Source organism: Lonchura striata, chromosome 8 (genome assembly GCF_046129695.1).
Source record: "Lonchura striata isolate bLonStr1 chromosome 8, bLonStr1.mat, whole genome shotgun sequence".
NCBI classification, from domain to species: Eukaryota; Metazoa; Chordata; class Aves; order Passeriformes; family Estrildidae; genus Lonchura; species Lonchura striata.
In genome coordinates this window covers 37,480,819-37,501,063 of record NC_134610.1, presented here as the reverse complement: position 1 = coordinate 37,501,063, position 20,245 = coordinate 37,480,819, and the positions used below count along the sequence as shown (strand labels likewise).

The 20,245-nt window shown below is 51.6% G+C and overlaps 1 protein-coding gene and 1 long non-coding RNA gene across 2 annotated transcripts; both read left to right on the top strand.

Annotated features, from left to right (window-relative positions):
• Positions 1-9,707: 9,707 nt before the first annotated feature.
• Positions 9,708-10,354, top strand: LOC144246662 (uncharacterized). Its single transcript, XR_013340329.1, has 2 exons — positions 9,708-9,760; positions 10,033-10,354. It is a non-coding gene; the product is annotated as an uncharacterized LOC144246662 (long non-coding RNA).
• Position 10,355: 1 nt separating this feature from the next.
• Positions 10,356-18,916, top strand: LOC144246722 (transient receptor potential cation channel subfamily M member 8-like). Its single transcript, XM_077785226.1, has 6 exons — positions 10,356-10,398; positions 11,820-11,997; positions 14,384-14,574; positions 16,273-16,372; positions 17,574-17,607; positions 18,866-18,916. The coding sequence occupies exons 1-6, from the start codon at positions 10,356-10,358 to the stop codon at positions 18,914-18,916; spliced, it is 597 nt and encodes a 198-aa protein (XP_077641352.1).
• The last annotated feature ends 1,329 nt before the right edge of the window (positions 18,917-20,245 follow it).

Genomic DNA, 20,245 nt, shown 5'->3' with positions numbered 1-20,245 from the left:
AGTTCCTGGGTGCTTCTGGGATGTGCTGGACTCCAAGTTGCCTAAAAAATAGGCTGTAAAATAGTGGAACTCTGGAGGCCATTTAGTCCAGTGCTGCTCAAACAGTGCCAGCGCTGATCAAAGGGAGCTGCAATGTGGCTGGAAAACAGGTTGTAATTAGATACAGGGGGGCAGCCTGGGACAAGGGACAGTAGTTTATGGTGGAGCTTGTGGAAAGGGACCTCTCATGATGGATGGCAGTGCCTTCAGAAGAATCCTAGAATCCCAGAGCGGTTTGGGTTGGAAGGGACCTTAAAGCTCATCCAGTTCCACCCTCTGCCATGGGCAGGGACACCCTCCCCTGGACAAGGCATCCAGTCACCCAAGCTGATGTCGAGAGGATGAAAGCAAAGCCTTGAGGTGGGCTGGGAGTTCTACTCACCAATTCTTTCTGTTGCTCACACAGGTACCAATTCATGAAGAATAATTGCTCAGAGCTGGCAGCACCCCCCAAGCAGATGGTAATGGAGGCACCAGAGTATCAATGTCTCAGCAGGAGTCAGCAGGATTTTCTTGCAATTTTTATTTTTGTTGATCAAACAGCCCTTTCTGCTTGTTGCAAGGTTGTGGTGAAACTGGAGATGGCTGCTTATCTCCTGACATGATTCCTGTGTTACCCAAAATCTTCTCATCTGCCCTAAGGTCCAGTGGCAGCAATTAGTCCTTGTTAAGCTGCTGTTGCAAATCACTCCTATTTCCAAGAGTTCTGCTGCTGTTGCCAAAATCCCTTTGCTTTTCCATTTCACTTGGAGGGACCTGTGCATGGGTTTCCTTCAAGCACTAATTGCATGTCTGAATGAATCAATCTCCCTTCCTGTTCTGCCCTGTAGTAGCTGGATCTTGCTTGTTCCTTGCACGGGCTGTCAGACCTGCTGGGGTCTGGAATGCTGGTGTGCCAGAATGTAGTGGATTTCAGCATCATCCCCCCAAGGAAAGCCTTTGGTCCAACCCTGCATCCCTATTTCAGACTGTAAAGGAACATTGTGGACTTGTTCCCCCTCTACCCGGAACCTTTCAGCAGTGCAGAAGTTCAGCTATTACAGCCCTGCATGGGAGAGACATTAATTTATCTAGGAACTGTTTCTAAGGCTTTGTGGGCAATCCTTCCTTGGTTTCAATCATGAAAATTTGTATTCTGGGAATGTTGGAATTCATTTGACTTTTCCAATGTGTGTTTGCTGATGTTTGCAGCTGGAAATGGAGAAGAGATTGTTGGAACCTTTAAACAGAGCAGTGCTTGATATGGTGAGGTGGCGCTTTCTGTCTAAAATAGCAGCTGAATTCTGTCACTATTTTTTTTTTTTTTTTTTTTTGGTATAGCTGAGAGCATAGCCAACTGAAGGCAATACAAATAGCATTTATTTACATGGCAAAGCATTGTATCAACCTTCCTTCCCAGTGTCTAGGAATCATGGAATCATAGACTCACCAGAGGAAAGGACCTGCAAGGATCATGGAGTCCAACCCCTGGTCCTGCACAGACATCCCAACAATCCTATCCTATGCATCCCTGAGAGCATTGTTCAAATGTTCCTTGGGCTCTGTCAGCCTGGGGCTGTGCCCATTCCCTGAGGGCGTCTGGTCAGTGTGCCAGCACCATCTGGGAAAACCTTTTCCTAAAATTCCACCTGACCCTGCCCTGACACAGCTCCAGCCACTCCCTCAGGTGCTGTCCCTGTCACAGAGAGCAGAGATTGGAGCTGTCCTTTGGGAGAGAGCTGCCAGTCATGCTGAGACCTCCTCCTCTCTCCAAGCTGAACAAGCCAATTGACCTCAGCTGTTCCTCATACAGCTTCCCCTCCTGGCCCCTCATCATCTTCATTCCCCTCTTTGGATACTCTCTGCAGGCTTTATGTCCTTATGATACATTCAGAGAGATTGCTGCTCTTCTCTCCCTGCATTTTATCACCCAACTGTACTGTATGCTGTGCATGACATCATCCTGGGGGCTCCAGCACTAACAATAGCAGTGGTATTTGTTTTCATGTGGAAATATTTCCTGCTGAAAAGTAAAGGAGCTGGGCTTTCACTGATTCACATGGCAGTTAGCTGCATCATAAATTCTTGAGATAAGGTTCCTTTCTGGAAATTATTTTTCCCATATCATTTGTCTGCCTTGGATGTGAAAATTGTGCTTTTTGTTCACTCCCTTCCTATATAAAACCTGTGGAATGCTTTAAACCCTTCCGGGAAATCCCAAGGGCCTTGCCTTGGAAGAATATACAATAGACTCTCCACCTAGGCTTAAAGAGAAGACTTCTGCCATGGAGCCTTGCAACACCAGGATCCACCCCAGTTCCTTTCCCCGTGTCCCAAATTCTTGCATTTTTTCCTTTCCCTGTTTCCTCGTTGGTTGTGGTATCCCTGGTGGCCGGCCCCATCTTCCCTGTAGGCCAATGCCCTTTGCTCTGCCCTTTGTGCTGCCCCTGTGCCCTCAGACCATTGGCCACTGACCCCTGCTTAACCTTGTGCAGAGCACATGGCCAGGTCTTTGTCCCTGATCCCTTCAGCCAGGTGGATGCAATAAACCTTTGCTGGAATACATCATAAATAGACCCTTCCTGTCTTTCCTCTGCTGGGCTATGTGTGTGTGCGGACTTGAAATGGCTGTTCTTGTGGCCTTACTCAGAGCAGCTTCTGAAGGTGACACTTTGAAGAAGGCTGCAGCATGTCTAGCACCCTGCCAGGTGGCAACAAAAACCTGCTGTGTGATTGCCTGAAGCTGTAGAGATCTATTGTTGTGTGAATGTCACTGTGCAACCATGTTCTGTAAGGTCTGAATTCTGGAGTCAGTCCATGTGCAGTGCTGCAGCCAGGGGCACCAGCCCGTGCTGCACATGATGCTCCCTTCCCAGAAGCCGCGCGGGCTCTGCTCCAGGCTCCTGCGGCCCAGCCGGGGCCGATGGAGCCGCGGCCCGGCGGGGCTGCGGGGCGGCACCGCGGCTCCCCGGGCAGCAGCCGGCCCTCTGCCCCTCCAGGGCCAGCGCCAGGATTTGGTGCCAGCACCTTCACGGTGGGCAGGGGAGCCCTGCAGGCGCTGTTTGTAGAGAGCGCTGCCGGCTCCAGGACGGTTTAGATGAATGGAGACGAGAGATCTCTGAAGGCTGCTCTTGGGGTATAAGGTTTATTAGGGATGGAGAAAGGTCCTGCTTTGAGCTGCCAGACACAGCACGTGGCGAGGCTTGAGAGGGTGAGGGAAGTTCCATGAGGAGGGGAAGTTCCAAAACAGCGTCTGGCCCCTCAGAGCCCCCTTATCAGGGGGCTTCAAGGTGGGCTGGAACAAGGCTTGGGCCAATGGGGTTACATGCACTTGATGTTTCAGGGGAGGGTTACAGGTGCGGGGTGAACCATACATTTTGGGGGGTGAGATGGAACAGTCCACTTGACCCCAGGACCCATCCGTAGGCAGGGGCATTGTCCGGCTAGCAGAGAGGACTGTTCTCATCCTGGCTGTATTATTTATTAATAATTATATTTATCCATCCTTCCCTACAGCTGTTGTCTGGCTGCTGCCAATAAGGGGCAGGGGGCAGAGGCAGGGCTGGCTGCCAGCCCGGGCCCTCGCGGCTGCCCAGGCCAGGTGCTGTGACTGAGGCCCCCCTGACAGAGAGCTCTGGGCCCGCAGAGCTGCGGCCACCATGGGGAGGGTGGCCACGTCTCCTGGAGCAGGGCTGCGGAGGCACTGCTGCCCTGGTGGCTCTGGACCCCACAGAAACAGCAATGGAACATGCACAAGAACAGCAGGTCTGCTTTCAGCACTTCCCTTGGCTGCTCCTTTAGGGTGCTTGCACCACACTCAGAGACACAGAACACCTTCTTTTCCTCTGAGAGTTATTCCTGGCCTCTTCATTTTTCCAATGCACCAGGTATTAGCTGCTGGCTTCAACTAGACACATAAACTGCTGCATTAAACTTTCAACTCAGCTGTTTTTTTAATCCAGAATGCTTTAAAAATGTGCAGAAAAGTCCAACGAGACGTGATTGTATCTCTGTCCTGTGAATCTCACTAGCTATTGGAGCTTTTGTGTTGCTGCTAATCCCTTCTATGAAAAAAATTAATTCTAGAGAAGAGCAACATCATCTGACAGACACCAAGCATTGCCAGCAGTTCCTCCAGGTGTTCCTGCCAACAGCCCCTGCAGGAAGGAGCACAGTCCCCAGTGCACGTGGGTTTGGTTTCCTATGGCACAGAAGCCCCCAGGGGCACAGGTCTCTGGGGCAGGAGACGGGCACCAGCCCTGCCAGGGCTCGGGGGCTGGCAGGTCTGCTTGGGCAGGGACTCTGCCACAGCTGCTGGTGTCAGCGTTCCCAGGCTCCAGGGCTCAGAGCAGCATTCCTGCCCTGGCGCACAGTTCCTTGTGCCACAGTTTCTTGTGTGTGCCACACCCATGGGTTTAGGATGACCATGGACCGTGGCAGCTTCCATGGAAGGTCCCGTGCCCTTCCCAGCGTGGCTTCGTCGGCAGCCCTGGGGGCTCCTTCTGCTGCCCTGAGCCCGCAGAGCAGGGCAGCGTTTGCTGATGGTCTGAGCCCTTCCTAAAGATCCAGTTGGGCTGTCTCAGACACTTGGGGCCAGGGATTCCTGCCAACCTGGGCCAGTTTGGCTGGGCAGGGGGTGGCCCCAGGGCAGGTGCAGTGTATGCAAGGCCCTTTGTGACACGGTGCAGCATGGAATGGAGCTGGGTGTCCAAGGGCCCTTCGTGACACGGTGCAGCATGGAATGGAGCCGGGTGTCCAAGGGCCCTTTGTGACACGGTGCAGCATGGAATGGAGCTGGGTGTCCAAGGGCCCTTCGTGACACGGTGCAGCATGGAACGGAGCCCGGTGTCCAAGGGCCCTTTGTGACACATGCTGACATAGGAGCTGGAAGTGGCAAGAGCACGCCACTCTGCTCAGAGCAGGCGACCAGAGAGGACGGGACAGAGCGGTGCTGTGAGGAGCCCCCACACAGCGCGCTCATTCCTGTCCAACCCGGAGTGTTTCTGAGGCATAGTTCTTGCAGCTCACCTTGAGGCCAGACCACAGGACTCGGTGAGCTGTGGCCTTCCAAGGCTTCAATTCTGCAGGTGCCCTTGAGGGCAGACCGTGGGACTTGGTGCCCCAGATTTTTCCAAGGCATCTCTCCTGAGGGTAGCCAGAAATCCGGTCAGAGACATGGGGCAGGGAGCCCTGAGAGTGCCCAAGCTGACCTGGGTAGAGGAGGAAGAAGGCGGCCCTGCAGCTGCCCCAGCACAGGAGACTGAAGAGGTGGTGCCATTCCATCCACCACAGGAGGGTAAGTGGCAGAGCCAGGCCGCAGGGCTGGTGCCTTCAGCCAGCTTGGCTCCATCACACCCCACCCCATCCCATCCCATCCCATCCCTTGGGGACGTGCCCATGGACAGGACGGAAGAGGGGCCCGGGCAGACACCCCACAGTGGCCGTGATCCATCCACCTGTGGCATCCTGGGGCTGTCCCTGCCTCGGCAGCGCAGGGCGGGGCTGTGTTCTCCAGCCCCTCCTGCAGCCCCTCAGCCCTGGCTGCGCTCGCTCTTTGCCAGATGCAGCCCTGGACCAGACACAAGAACAGAAACCCAACCATGGCCGCTTCCACAGAACAGCAAAGGTACCTGAAGCCATCCCCACCTGGGCTGGGCCTGCTGTCACTGCTCAGCCGAGCACCGAGCACCGTGTGTGGAGCACTCCATGTAACATCCATGGCTTTTTGCCCTTCTCCTTCAGCTCGTTTGCAAATTCATCAAGACAATTCGGCAGGAAGAGAACATTGCCAGGGGTGCTGGGCTCAGAGCATACTCGCCCATCTTCCAAACCAAGACCAGTGCTGCCCTGCTGGATTTGCTTGTACAGGAAGGTTTTTACAATCCAAAGCAAGTAAGCAGCCTGTGGCCAGGGTTTGGTCCTCCCAGGAATTGCTTGGCCTCCTAAGGAGGCCACTGGTGAGCCTTTGAGGCCATCGCAGTGCGGTGGGAAGGGAAGCACTTCTCTGGGGACACTGGGAACACTGCTCCCTCTGGCAGCTTTCCAAGTCTCCCCGTGCCTTCTCCAGGTCCCTGCCATGGTGAGATACATCCACCAGTGGCTCATGGCCAATGATTCTGCTGAGCACAGGCTGGACAACGCCCTGCTGTATCTCACAGAAGCGCAGCCAAAAGACACAGTAATGACACTCCTGCGTGTGGCCCCATCCTGTGACAGGTAAGGGGCCCACCTGCCTAGAGGGCTCACAGCTCACCACAACCCATCGCCCTGTACAGCCTGTGCCAGGTGTCTGACCAACAGAAGAGTTTCAGGGCCCTCTGGCTGCTCCCTTTCCTAGCCCTGGCGTGTCACCCCTGAGCCTGCTGTCATGCTCCCTTGTTGCCCCACAGGACCCTGTCCCCACAGGGCTGGGCTGCCTGGCTGCTGCTGGGGAGGGGCAGTGGGCAAAGGCAGAGCCGGCAGTCAACCCGGGCCCCTAGAGACGCCCAGGCCACGGTGCTGTGTCTGAGATCCCTGAGACAGAGCTCTAACCCTGCAGAGCTGCCATGGCCATGTGGAAGACCATCATGTGCACGCCCAGGACTGCAGAGCTGGCACAGCGGATACTCCTGGATGTGCTGGGGCGCTGGCCAGAGCACAGCACATGCACCTCCGATGGGGACAAAATGGGTGTCTTTGCCCTGGCTGTGAGTTTCTGCCAGTGGCCTTTGCTGGCCACAAGGCTGCCTGTCCCACAGCTCTCCATCCTCCTTCCCCCACTGCATCTCCCTTCCTCAGGCACTGGCTTGAAAGCTGGCCTAGGGACAGCTGCAGGGCCACCAGGCCTGCTGCTCCCCCTGTGTCTCTCTGGGGCTCTCCCTGCCACGCTCGGTCCCAGTCACACAGACACCTCAGCACTGAGCGCTGTCTTGGGGGGCTTTGTCCTTTGCAGGGAACTGTGGTGATATGGAAGATCCTCCAGGAGCCCAGTGTCCCACGTAAAGTGATGGTGCATTTCCCGCAGTTATTTGTGCATCTGCTCTTCCAAGTGTTCTTCAGCACCAAAGAGATGTCAGAGGCGGTTGATACTTTTTGGAAGGGATGCCAGGAAGAACACAGCCTTGCTACCAGCCCCAACAGGTGCTCCATCCCAGTCCTTCTGTTCCTGCCACATGGACAGGGCAGGAGCCAGTGCTCCCAGTGTGACCCGGGCTTTGCTCTGCACTCAGGTTTGCAGTGAGAACCCTGAAGTCCCTGCTGTGCCGAAAGCAGTATGAGCATGTGGTGGTGTCAATGGAACGCAAGCGTGGCTGGGACACGCTGCTCTGTGCTGACACCCACCATTATGCTGTGGGTCTGCTGGCCAGGTGGGACCCCTTTCCCATTGCTCTCAGCATTTGTGCTCTGTGTCTGGGGTGTCCTTCACAGTCCCTTGGTCAGGGGCCAGAGGGCCTTGTCACTGAGGGACAGCCAAGGAGACTGGAGAAGGTTGGGAGAGCAGGGTGCCCACAAAGAGTCACCTTCCTAATGGCCCATTTCTCCTTTCTGTGTGCTGGGGAATGACCAGACCACTGTGAGTTAGTTCTGGGGAGAGGTCTGTTCCCCTGGCTCATAGTCTTAATTAAGCGACTTTTACTCCTGACAGGGAGATGTCCTGCATCTCCATATCCTCATGTTCCCGCATCTTTCACTATCTGCTCCGGCTGCTCAGCTCACAGAAGCCACGCTGGGATCTGCCTGCCCTGGCCTTCATTGTGGAGGTGAGCCTGTTGGCCAGCGCTGCCTGGCTCTGCTGCCTCCCAGCTCTCTGCCCTCTCGCAGCCGCAGCTGCCTGGGACGGTGCCCACGCCCTGTGCTGCTGCCTGGGCCCCGCCCTGTGCGGTTCTGGGCTCCTGCCGGCCGGGTCCCCTGTCACTGCCCTGTGCCTTTCAGGTCCTTGAGCACCTGGAGTTGAGTGAACACAATGCTGACAGAGTCCAGCAAATCTTCTCAAGGCACCTGTGGAGCGAGTGCAGGGAGAAGCGTTGCCTGGCACTCAAGGCCCTTCTCAAGCTCACTGACGATCCCTCAAGGGTGAGAAGGGGGCAGCAGCTGAAGCCATGCAGGCAGCGTGGGGCTGGGGAACGCTGTTGCTTGGGTTGCGTAGGGCTTCGTCCGCTGGGACAGCCACTCCCAGCTCTCCTGCCTCCCGCTTCAGCTGCCCGAGTGCTTCGGGACAGGCCTTTGGCTTCTGGGCCCTGCGGCAGCAGAGTTGCCTTTCACAAACTTGTGTTCTACACAGACCAAAAAAATGTGGAACCTGACTGAACGTCTTGTGGAGCTCCTGCAGGATGCAGATGGAGAGATTGTTAAGATAACAGTCATGGTACTCAACTTTATAATCATGGACAAGGACATGTGGATCCACAGCCCCACTGTCCTGCAGCTGGCTGAGTCCCTCCTGCCTCTCTTTGACCATGTAAGGCTCCGTACCCCCAGCCACAGCCACTGGCTGATGCCAGGACACTTGGTGCCCTGTGGATTTTCAGGCCTGTGCCCAGCTGAGCCCTTTGCAGCCCATGCTGAGGTCTTATTTTCATCTCTTCACACAGGACAATAGCCAGGTACAGCTGCTCTCCATATTGCTCTTGAGAACATTGCTGAATCTTCCACTGGAAAAGGGAAGAAAGGACCTGAAGGCACAAGTGTGCCACAGTGTGCTCCCATTCTTCTTCCACTGCCATGATGAGAACTGGCAGGTGGCAAAGGTGAGGACGCAAGGGCTGCTGCTGTCCCCCTGGGAGGGGGCTCAGCTGCCTCCTGCCCTGGTGCCTGGAGGGCTGTAGCCTCCTCCAGGCCCTGGCACAGAGACGCTGATCCTGGGGGCCCTTGGCTGCAGGGCATTTCCATGTTTCTGCTCTTCTCCAGGCTTCTCGGGAAACGCTGCTTTGTGTGGCCAAATTCCTGAAGAGGAGAGATCTTGAAAAATCTGTAAAGAAGGAGAAGCTATGGAGGTTCATTGAGATCCTGGTAAGGAGGGCTGGGAGCCTGCAGCCTCAGCCTGGAGAAGCCCCCTGAGCGCGGTGCTCGGTGTGCGGGCTGGCAGCTGTGCCCCTGCCCGCTGCTGCAGCCCGAGGCCGCGCGGGCTCTGCTCCAGGCTCCTGCGGGCCCAGCCGGGTGCCGATGGATTCGCGGCCCGGCGGGGCTGCGGGGCGGCACCGCGGCTCCCCGGGCAGCAGCCGGCCCTCTGCCCCATCCAGAGCCCGGCGCCAGCGGCTGCTGGCCGGGCCTCAGGGCTGTGCGGGCAGGGGAGGCCGGGGCTGGCGCGGGGAGCGCCCGGCCCAGGGGCTGAGCCCGCGCCAACCCTTCTCTGCTGCCGCTCTCTCCAGCTGGCAGAGGACAGCAGCAGCGCGGCCGAGCTCCTGCGCCGGGCCCTGCCCTACCTGGAGAGCCAACAGGAACCCCTGCGAGAGGCGGCCCTCAGGTTCATGGGTGAGCCGCGAGCCCGGGCTCCCTCCCCGCCCCGCCGCAGCTCGGCCCCAGCCCCACCTGCTGCCCCGGCAGCGCCACCCAGGCCCGGCGCCTCTGGCAGCCGTGCCCTGGGTTCGGCAGCGAGCGGCCAGGGCCCGGGCTGAGCCCTGCCGGGCCAGGAGGCCGTGTGGGCACAGGGCTGGCAGCGCCGCTGGCAGGAGCTGTGCCGCTGGGCTGACAGGCTCTGTGTTCCCAGGGATGGCCGGGCGGAGCTTGAGGGGACAGCAAGAAGAGCTCCAGCTGATCTGCAATGGTGAGAGAGGGCAGCGGGCTGACAGCGGGGGCTGTGGGGCGAGCTGCAAGCCCTGCCCCGGCTGCGGAGAGCTCTGCTCTCCTAGGTAGAGCACACAGAGAGTTCAGGGACACGTGTGGGATTCGTGGCCAGCAGCTTCGGGCTGATCCCCTTGGTCCCTGATCCCTCCCGGCCATGGCAAGAGCTGGCTTGGATGGCCCTGGCACGGGAGACTCCCCTCGGCTCCCCGCAGAGTCGGGATCTGACCGTGGCTCTGTTCCTTTCTCTTGCAGCCCTTGAATGTCTGACAGAGGATGTCAGTACTGCCGTGTTAGAGCTGGCACTTCAAACACTGCATGTCCTCCAGGCAATACAGTGTGGGCGATACTCCATCTTCCAGAAGATGCAAGATCAGCTGCGCCGGAAATGGACGACATGGCCTTGTCTGTCAGGGCTCGGATGTCTGCACTGTTGGAGCTCGGAGGAGAGCTGATTCAGGAAGCTCTCTTTCTTGGGGCCACCTGAGCCAGTGGGATTTTCCTCTTCTCTAAGATATTTATTTTCTTCCCTTCCATTTTTTATCCTGAGTAAATAAAGAATGTGTTAGAATACGCAGATGCCCAAGAGCTATTCTTTGCTGCACAGGGTCTGCAGGGCAAGTGGGAGGAAAGGGTGAAAAGGGTGCTTGTGCTCAGTAGCACAGCAAGCAGAGGGGGCCTGAGGCCCTTAAGGGGGAAAAGTTTGCTTGTGCTCAGCAAGGTGCCCAGGCATGCAGGGTTGCAGGGAAAATGGCCAAAAGCCCCTTGGCCTTTGGTGGCTCTGCTGAAGCCTTTTGCTGCCCACAGAGCGGGTGGGCAGGGCCAGAGCTGCAGGGATCCCTGCGAGAGCGGTGCCTGGAGATGGCCACAAGCCCTGTCCCAGGCAGGAAGCGCCATCCGTATCCTCCTGCCCGTGTGTTGCTGGCTGGATGGTTGAGGGCTCTGAGGTGCCTCTTGGTGGGGCTCCTCTGGAGCTCCTGTGGGGCTGCAGCACCGCTGCCGGGCAGGTTGGCCGGGCTGGGGCAGACCCGGAGGGACTGGGGCAGTGGGAAGCCCTGAGCAATTGGGTGTCAGAGGCCACAAGCAGCCCTCAGGCAGCCAATTTGTTCCTGCCAGAGCTGATTTATAAAACAGATCCTGGGCACTCTCTAACACCATCAGTGTTGGAAAACGAAATGCAAGGAATTCTCAGATCTTCGGGCCTGTAAGTGAAGGCTTAGAATCCTCAGATTTACAGGATTTGATGTGAGACCTTGGAAAAGGCTTCCAAACTTAGGTGCTTGAATTGAGAATGTGAATCTATCTTTTAAAGCAGACATGTTCAGCTAAGTGGAGCATAGTTTAGAGTTTTAGATTTTAAAGTACTGTCCTGGTTTGTAAGATAAGCTTGTATTCTATTTGCCATCTGTTGGAGGTTGGGCAGGTTTGTTATTTCTTCCAAGAACAATGGTTTGCTCCGAAGAGGTAATGGTTTGTTAATGGGCCATTGACTGACTCACTTGCAGGGCTGGTAAACGTAACATCATCCCATTGTGAGATGCTCCACCCAGAGGGGGAAGCCAAGCACTCTTTTATTGTATAAAGTGGTACCTTTTTGGAGACAAAGCAGCTCTCTCTCTCTTTACGGGATTCCCAGAGAAGCAGCTCTCTCTCTTTGCGGGATTTCCCAGAGAAGCAGCTCCTTCGGCAAGATTCCCAGAGAAGCGGCTGGAGCGCGGTGAGGCGGCGGCGGCGGAGCTCGGAGGCGGCCCCGGCGCAGAGGAAGACCGGCTGCACTGCCACCAGATCTTCAGAGAAAACTATACCCTTCTAAAGATCACCACTTCAGCTGCAATTCATCAGCCACTGCAAGAGGAGCAGCTATCATTTCAACCGGACTACTACCAATACCTCGAATCCTCAGGTTGTGGACTTTATCACTAGTTTTGTTTGTACCAATTGCATTTGCCCCCTGCCTCCAAGTCTAACGGGGAGCAGGAATGTAGGGATGAGGGCAGGACCAGCAGAATGAAGAGCTCCCTGTTTGCTCTCCCCTCTCTGAGGTACCACCTACAACTTCGACCACTGCACTTTTTCTGGGAACGAGTCCAAGCCCTTGTGCGTGGAGCTGGATGCCAACAACCAGCCCCGCTTCCCAGAGTGGATCACCATTCCCCTTGTGTGCATTTACATGCTCTCCACCAACATCCTCCTGGTCAACCTGCTCGTGGCCATGTTCGGGTACGTAACGAAGGAGCCGTGGCTTCCTGGTCATCCCTGCACTGACATAGCTCTGGGGAAGAGACTGGAGTGCTGGAAAACAGCAGGAAGCCAAGCCTCGCCTCTGCATCTGTCACAGCAGCCTGGGGGAAACTGGTGCAGTGTCCTGGGGAGGGATTGCTGCCTGTCCTTTGCCTCCATCTCTAAGCGTCCTCTGCACTGTGGGTGTGGTGCAAACCCCAGCAAACCCATCACAGGGGGTGATGCTGGGTCAGAGCCTTACCGAAATGTGAGTTGCTGCCCAAGTGACCTTGCTTGAGCAGCAGAGTGAGTAAATGAGTTATCATCACTCTTCAGGACACTGTGGTTTTATTAACCTGAGCTGCTGTGTGGTGAGGATAAGTCTGGTACTGATTTGATGGACCTGCCATTTATTGTTCTGACTTAGACCACAGGCAATGGGCCACATCCCCCTGGGACATGCAAAAGGACTTTGTCTTGAGAAGTGCCATCACCTCTAGACCAGCAAGGTCAGGGAATGTCTTCCTCAGCTTCTCCCAGAAATCTTTGTTGCATCCTCTGCAAGCCGTGGCACAGAGTTGATTTAATCATGGGAAGTTCCTCATATCAGATTTTGGGGGTGTGTTGCCTTCATGTCTCACTTGGGAATGCAGCTGGATTGGTGTTGTGCCTCTGTTCCCATTCCCAGCCCTTGTCCTTTTCTGCTTTACACTCATGACAAGAGTACTCAAAACCTCTGACCAGCCTTCTTGAGGACCACAAGTTTATTTTTGTGATTTGATGGTACCTTGGCAGGAAGTTGCTTTGGCAACAGGAGTATTGACAGGACTCCTGGTGCTGCTCAAGAGCATCTCTCAGCTGAATGACGCTGCCAGTGTTTCCTGGCCTGAGATGAGATGCTAGAGAGTGATAAGTTGAGAATGCCTCAGATTTAGGTTCTGCTCTGAGCCCTCTTCCCCAGGCTGACCTAGAATCTAAAGAAAATCAGAAATACTATTTTTGGCAAGGCATCCAAGGTAAAGCATATCTGTGCCTGGGGAGAGACAAGCATGCTCATACTCCCTAGGAAGGGTGCAAGTACCTCTCAACAATGAAGGAAAGTATACAGCAGTAAGCCAGCTCTACCCTAAAACCTTTAATATTTGCTAGAACACTTACTTTAACAGTACCTGATGGTAAATGCTCTGGTTTATGCTGTTATGCCAGTAAAAACCCTCTAGTTTTCACCAGTTGCATCTATCTTTTACACAAAAAGAGAATCTCCACCAGGTGAAGGTTTGCATTTATCTCACATAAAGGTGCATTAGGCTCTGAGCAGAGGCATTTTGGGAGCATCCATCTGCCACTTAATGTCACACTGAAAGGTCAGGCAGCCTGGGAGCTGCTTGCACCTGTGGTTGTTGCTTTGCAGGGTCCATACAGTGCCTTGTGCTGTGGGTTTGATCTGTGCCTGCAGTGTCCTTAATACGTCTACTATAAATCTCAGGAGCTTTTAAATTTCTTGTAAGTGTTCTCATTTTAGGTTTGGGCTTTTTTCTAAGAAAGCAGTTATCTGCTCAGTTAATAAGACACAATATCTTGTGAAGAAGCATCCTGTTCTCATGTGTCTAGGCTAGAAGAAGACTGGTTAGAGCTGAGGTAGTAAAAATACATGGAGTATTTTCTTCCTATTCATATATTTTCCTGTTTATTTGTAACTTCAAGGGTTTTTTTTCCTACTGTTTTAATTCCACCCATTTGCGAATTACTCTCTAAGGAGGAGAACAAACTAAATAACCTCCTGGTTAATAAAAATGACTACCTTCAGAATGACTAGGGCCCCTAACATCAGAAGGACATGGAGCTGCCAGAATGAGTCCAGTGGAGATTCTCAAAGGGAATGGAGCCAGGCTAGGAGAGCTGAGGGTGCTCACCTGGGGAGAAAAAGGCTCCAGGGAGAGCTCAGAGCCCCTTGCAGGGACTAAAGCGGCTCCAGGAGAGCTGGAGAGGAACTGGGGATAAGGCATGGAGGGACAGGACACAGGGAATGGCTTCCACTGCCAGAGGGCATGGATGGATGGGATACTGGGAAGGAATTGTCCCCTGTGAGGGTGGGCAGGCCCTGGCACAGGGTGCCCAGAGCAGCTGTGGCTGCCCCTGGATCCCTGGCAGTGTCCAAGGCCAGGTTAGATGGGGCTTGGAACAACCTGGGATGATAGAAGTTGTCCCTGCCCATGGCAGGGGATGGAATGGGGTGAGCTTTAAGGTCCTTCCCAAGCCAAACTACTCTGGGATTCTGCGACTATAAAACCATGCCCTGGTACAGTAGAGGAATGCTCTGTTGTTGGCTCTGATGCAGCTCTTTGGTGACCAACTCATCCTGGTTGTGTTCTCTCTTTCCCATCAGTTACACTGTTGGATCAGTGCAAGAGAACAATGACCAGGTGTGGAAGTTCCAACGCTTTTTCCTGGTGCAGGAATACTGCAGTCGCCTGACCATCCCCTTCCCCTTTGTCATCTTTGCCTACATATTCATGGTGCTGAGGAAATGCTTCAAGTGCTGCTGTAACAAAGAAAGCAAAGAGCCATCCATTTGTTGTGAGTTGGATTTTTCCTTGTTGCCCAAAAGTCATCTCTGCAGCAGGTGCATTGCAGTTCCTACGTGGCATCCTGTGCTTATTCCAGGCATTTTGTGCTGTGCTGGGAGATTTCCAAGGGCCATGTAGACCTCTGTCATGCAAATCCACTGTGCTGCTGGAAATCTCTTCAGTAAGATTCAAGTTTTCAAGTGATATTTATCCAGTGCTCTCTTATCTAAGCCATTTCCATGTAGAATTGCCTTGTGTGTGTAACTCATTAAGACTTCAGATTAATCCTAACTCTTTAGGGCTGCTTATGCTGTTTCTCAGCTTTGCAAGGTTGTGGGTTTGGCTTTTTTTGTAATTCATTCTTCTTGCTAGGGAGTGACTGAAAGAGAACAAACAGTTTCCATGTAGCCAAATGAGCAAACCACCTCAAAAATGTGACAAGTCAATGCTCAAGCTATTTCTCCTTTTTCTGTTGGGGGACACAGATAGGAATTGTTTTAACAAGCTTTCCCCCTTGCCTCTCCAGCAAATATAGTGTTTTCTCAGCTGAGAGAGAATAAATTGAATTAATTGACAGGCTTTTTCCCATCCATCAGTAACCTGCCTGGTGCCCTGCAGCAGAAGCTGGATTTGTTACCAGTTTAGGAGGAAGGGCCTTCTTTGGCATATAAAATTGTTTAGCACTAAATCATTTTGGCTGTCTAAATTGCTGCGTGGATTTCTTGCTGGGGAAGCTGTTGGGTGGCAGAAATTCCTGCTCAAATGATGCACAGTTGATGTTGCAGCTCTGAAAGAATGGGAGAGTTAATTAGAGCCAGAAAATGGTTGTGGTTTTGCTGATGATAGGAACTGAGAACTGCAGAGGAAGCACACTGATGTATTGACTGTGGTGAAATCCTGCCTTCCCCTTTAACTCTTATGGAAATGGTTGGGATGCTTGTTGGATTGTGGGGGAACAGCTGAGGGGTTTGTGAGGTCAGAGGAGCACTGGGTGGAAGAAAGGGACTTCATCCATTCACCAGCCTGGGGCTTTTTCTGTCTCAGTTTATTTTATTTTTTTATTTAAACCCCTGTGGTTTATTGTGTCCTTTTGGAACATGACAAAATGCTGAAGTATTACCCTGGAAGACTACGATGCCTCAAAGTGGGCTCCTCTGTATCAACTCCAGAATTTACAGCACCATCATAAAATGCTTCTTAGAGAAGACAATTCTTCATCATTCTGGAGTGTTTCAGTTCAATCAAAAATCATATATCATGGTCCTTAGAAGTGTTACTCCTAATGATCCAATATGGGGTAATGTAGAAACAAATGGAAAGCTCAAACCCAGACGGGATCTTGCTAGAATATCCTGTACCTGTTGAAGCAGAGGCACCTGTGTTAACCAAGACTCAAAAAAAGTACAGAAAGACTTCTGGAGCTTGTAAGGTTGTGGGTTGGTTTTGTGTTTGCTTATTTGGTGGGTTTTGGGTTTTATGTTTGCTCGTATTTTGTGTTTTTAAGTGACTCTGGTTGCCAGGAGCATTCAGTGAAAGGCGTTAGTGTCACATCTGTGAGAGCTGAGTCACAGGTGGGCAGTGGGGCTGTGAGTGCTCAGGATGTGGAGAAGGGAATCATTAACCTCTGAATGCACACACTGACCCAGCCGCTTTGCACCTTGGCTTTCGAACACAAATTAAGTATTTTTCTTCCAAATACATTTCCCAGGCTCAAGAAATGAGGACAATGAAATCCTGGCATGGGAAGCTGTCATGAAGGAAAATTACCTTGTCAAAATCAATACAAAAGCAAATGATTCATCAGAAGAGTAAGCCTGCCTATCTTTGTCTTCATTCTCTTACTTTTCTCTTGAACATTTCTAGTGAAGGCATATTTTCAGCAGCTCTAGGTGTTTACAAACTAATGAGTAAGTAAATAAACTCAGCATAAATGTGCTTTTTATTTCTGAAGTGAAATGGTGCTTTTTTGTCTGCTGAAGAGAAGACAAAAAAAAGTCTTCCCATGGTGTTTTGAGATCTTATCATGGGAAGCAGTGCCACAGCTGACTCTTGCTGTAGCATTAGTTTAGGCTGGATATTAGGAAAAAGTTCTTTATGGAAAGGGTTGTCCAGCCCTGGAACAGACTGCCCAAGGCAGTGGTGGCACCCCCATCTCGGCGTGGGGATTTAAAAGCTGTGTGGATATGGCACTTGGGGACCTGAGTTAGTGGTGGAATTGGTTGGACTCGATCTTTTCCAACTCAAATAATTCTATGATTTTACATTTAGCAGAGAATGTTTACTGTTGGACCTGGAATCTCAGACATTCCCACAGCAGTAATCCAAATGGAGATGTGTAATTAGTAGCATGAGTTGTGGAGACCTCTGAGGAGGGGAAGATGGTCTTTAAAATCATGGTATTTGAAACTTTGGAGACTTACGCTTGGATATTTCTTTGACTGCCAGCTCGTGGAAACATTATCTTTGGGATCTGTCTCACTGTTTTCTGAGTAACAGTATAAGAGGAAAAAAAAAAAAAACAACAAAAACTGAAAGAAAACAAGAAAACAGAGCACTGCTCGAGAACAAAACCTGCTCTGTATGATTGCTTAACTTTGCTAACTTCTGGCAGCTTGAATATTTCTCTTAATCAGAGAGAGCTGATAGGAATGGACAAGAAAAACCAGACCCTTCCATATCTGTGGGCATGAACATTGCCATCCACAAATAAGTGTTTAGGTTAAGACTACCCAGAGACAAACAGCATTGCGTAAGAAGCCAAACAAATACCAAAAACATTTCCTTGGTACTGGAAGCAAAAATGTCTTGAGAAGGAAAATGTAATAGCATACTACTAATAGTAATTTGCATGTTAGTTAATTTACTTGTACTAAAAATGATGCCAGTCACGTGCAGCCCTGCCTCCCTGGGAGGATGGAGCACTGGGAGGAGTTGGGGTGTGGTAATTAGCCAAGTTTTCCTTGGTATCCAGACTGATCCCATTGCTTCATGTTCTCCTTCTGCTTCTAGGATGGTGCATCGATTCAGACAACTGGATGCAAAGGTACTTCTGTCCCAGATCGCTCCAGGAAATGTGATTCTCTCTGGTAAAGCAGGGGGTGTGCCATGGCAAGGAAAATGAGCCTCCCAGAGTTGTGTGCAGTCTTTGTCACTGTCACCAGGACCCCATTTTAATTGGGCTTTTTTACTGTGCTCTTTTGATTCCATAGATAGGAGTGTGTAGGGCATGTAGTGATTAGGACAGAAGGGAATGGTTTTGAACTGAGAGGAGGATTAGATGGGATAATGGGAAGAAATTCTTGGCTGTGAGGGTGGGCCCATCCTGGAACAGGGTACCCAGAGAAGCTGTGGCTGCCCCTGGATCCCTGGAAGTATCCAAAGCCAGGCTGGATGGGGTTGGAGCCGCCAAAAATGAGCTGTGAGATCCCTTCCAAGCCACAAGAGCTTTCTAATGTGCAGGAAAATGAAACAAAGACACTTGCTTAGCACTGGAGGAGTGTTTCTCAATATTCCTTGTGGGATGGACTAAAGCAGAAGTAATTTCCATCTTAAACTGCAACATTCCGCTGTCTAACAGGTCCATGAAACGCCAGTGGGAAGAAGGGGTGTCACACACTTGACATGTCCCCGTCCCAAAGGTGTCTGTCAAGTTTAGCTTCTGGTGGTGTTGGCATGGTGTAATTAAGCAATATAAGGCTACCCATATACCAGAGAGCACATTATGAGAATTGCCATACAAATAATTTTTTATGACTGTGATGTTGAAATGGGTATGTGTGTTCACAATGGTTATTTTCTGAGGCTTGACTGAATTATCTGTTTGGCCTCTGAAGTGGGGAGTGGCTTTGGTATGAAGCACAGACTTTTTAAGAAGCTCAGGTGAAAAGACCCACATATACTTCAGAGTACTTTTTTTGGTTACTGTCAAATCATTTAGATTGCAAAATAATAGCTTGCTTCCAGACTGAAGGCGAAGTGGTGAGTGAGTATGTGGTTAGTGATGCTGCTCTTGAAACTGAAAGGAGATCTGCTAACCTTAATTCTCTCCTGAAAATAAATACCCATCTCTTGCTTTTCTCGTCTGGTAACTGCTGGTTAACTCGCTGAAATAGAGGCAGCAGGGCTTGCTGCATTAATTGCCCTGATGAACATTGTACTTGGTACTGTCCTCTCGAGCACTCTTGCATTGGGTGTAATACTTGCAGAGGCAATTACTTGTTACTTTCATTGCTCATTAGCATTGCATTCCTTCAGCTAGATGGACTTTACAAAAATAACCTCCTTTTTTTTTTTTTTTTAAGCTCTCTGATTTGAAAGGCCTTCTGAAAGAGATTTCCAGTAAAATTAAATAAGTGGAACTGAAATTCAAGAGCAGCTACTGGAGCAGGGTAAGCCCTCTTTAAATCCATTGTCTGCCTTGAAAAAATTACCAGCATTTGTGGTGTTAAATTGGTGTGTCTTTGAAAGAAGAGCTAGTATTAATTGTTGATGGTTGTATTCATATTGTCTGATACTGGGGAAGAAACGAGACCCAACTTCTCTTCCTCATTTGTGTTTTTCTTTATGAAAAATACAGTTTTCCATCTGGGGTTTCTATCAATTTTTGGCACTGTTTAAAATACCTTGTTTTGCCCACGTGCCTCTGAATAACTGTGACTAACCCAAGGTTATTTTAGTTGTCTTTTTGTTGGAGGGCCTCTAGAAATTGAGGAGCTGCTGTGCTGGATCTATTACCCTTGGTATCTTTTAACTCTGAAGAGCAGGCAATCCAAATAGAAAAGACAGAAGTGAGGGCAGGAGTAAGGTTTATTTTTCCACTATCAAAGTGGGGCATTAGGCTGGATTGCTGTAGCCTTCCTGTGTCCTGTACAATAAGCTGCAGTGTGAGGAGCTGACCCAAAGCCTCAGGTCCAGTTTGAGTGTCTGGTCATCAGCCTTGTGTCCTTTTGCCTCCAGTTTCAAGAAAGAATTGTTTTGGGTCCCACAGTGGGATGTGAAAAGCAGACAGAATATTGATGCAGAGAACACTGTCACCTTTAGAGACAGCAGGTTAAGAAGTGTAACTGTTGAATGGGATAATCTGGAACAACTTGATCAGCCCGGACATTACGGCCTGGCTCTTTCTTCCACAGAGTGGTTTCGTCCAAGAGACCTTAAACCTGTGCCAAACATTCCCCAGTCCGCTCACTCTTTTCCTGGGAGAACTGGATATTCACTTGAACTGAGTGCCTTTTAGTCATGAATGACTTGCAACCACCTAATAAAATCTACAAGGATCACCAGTTCCTGGGTGCTTCTGGGATGTGCTGGACTCCAAGTTGCCTAAAAAATAGGCTGTAAAATAGTGGAACTCTGGAGGCCATTTAGTCCAGTGCTGCTCAAACAGTGCCAGCGCTGATCAAAGGGAGCTGCAATGTGGCTGGAAAACAGGTTGTAATTAGATACAGGGGGCAGCCTGGGACAAGGGACAGTAGTTTATGGTGGAGCTTGTGGAAAGGGACCTCTCATGATGGATGGCAGTGCCTTCAGAAGAATCCTAGAATCCCAGAGCGGTTTAGGTTGGAAGGGACCTTAAAGCTCATCCAGTTCCACCCTCTGCCATGGGCAGGGACACCCTCCCCTGGACAAGGCATCCAGTCACCCAAGCTGATGTCGAGAGGATGAAAGCAAAGCCTTGAGGT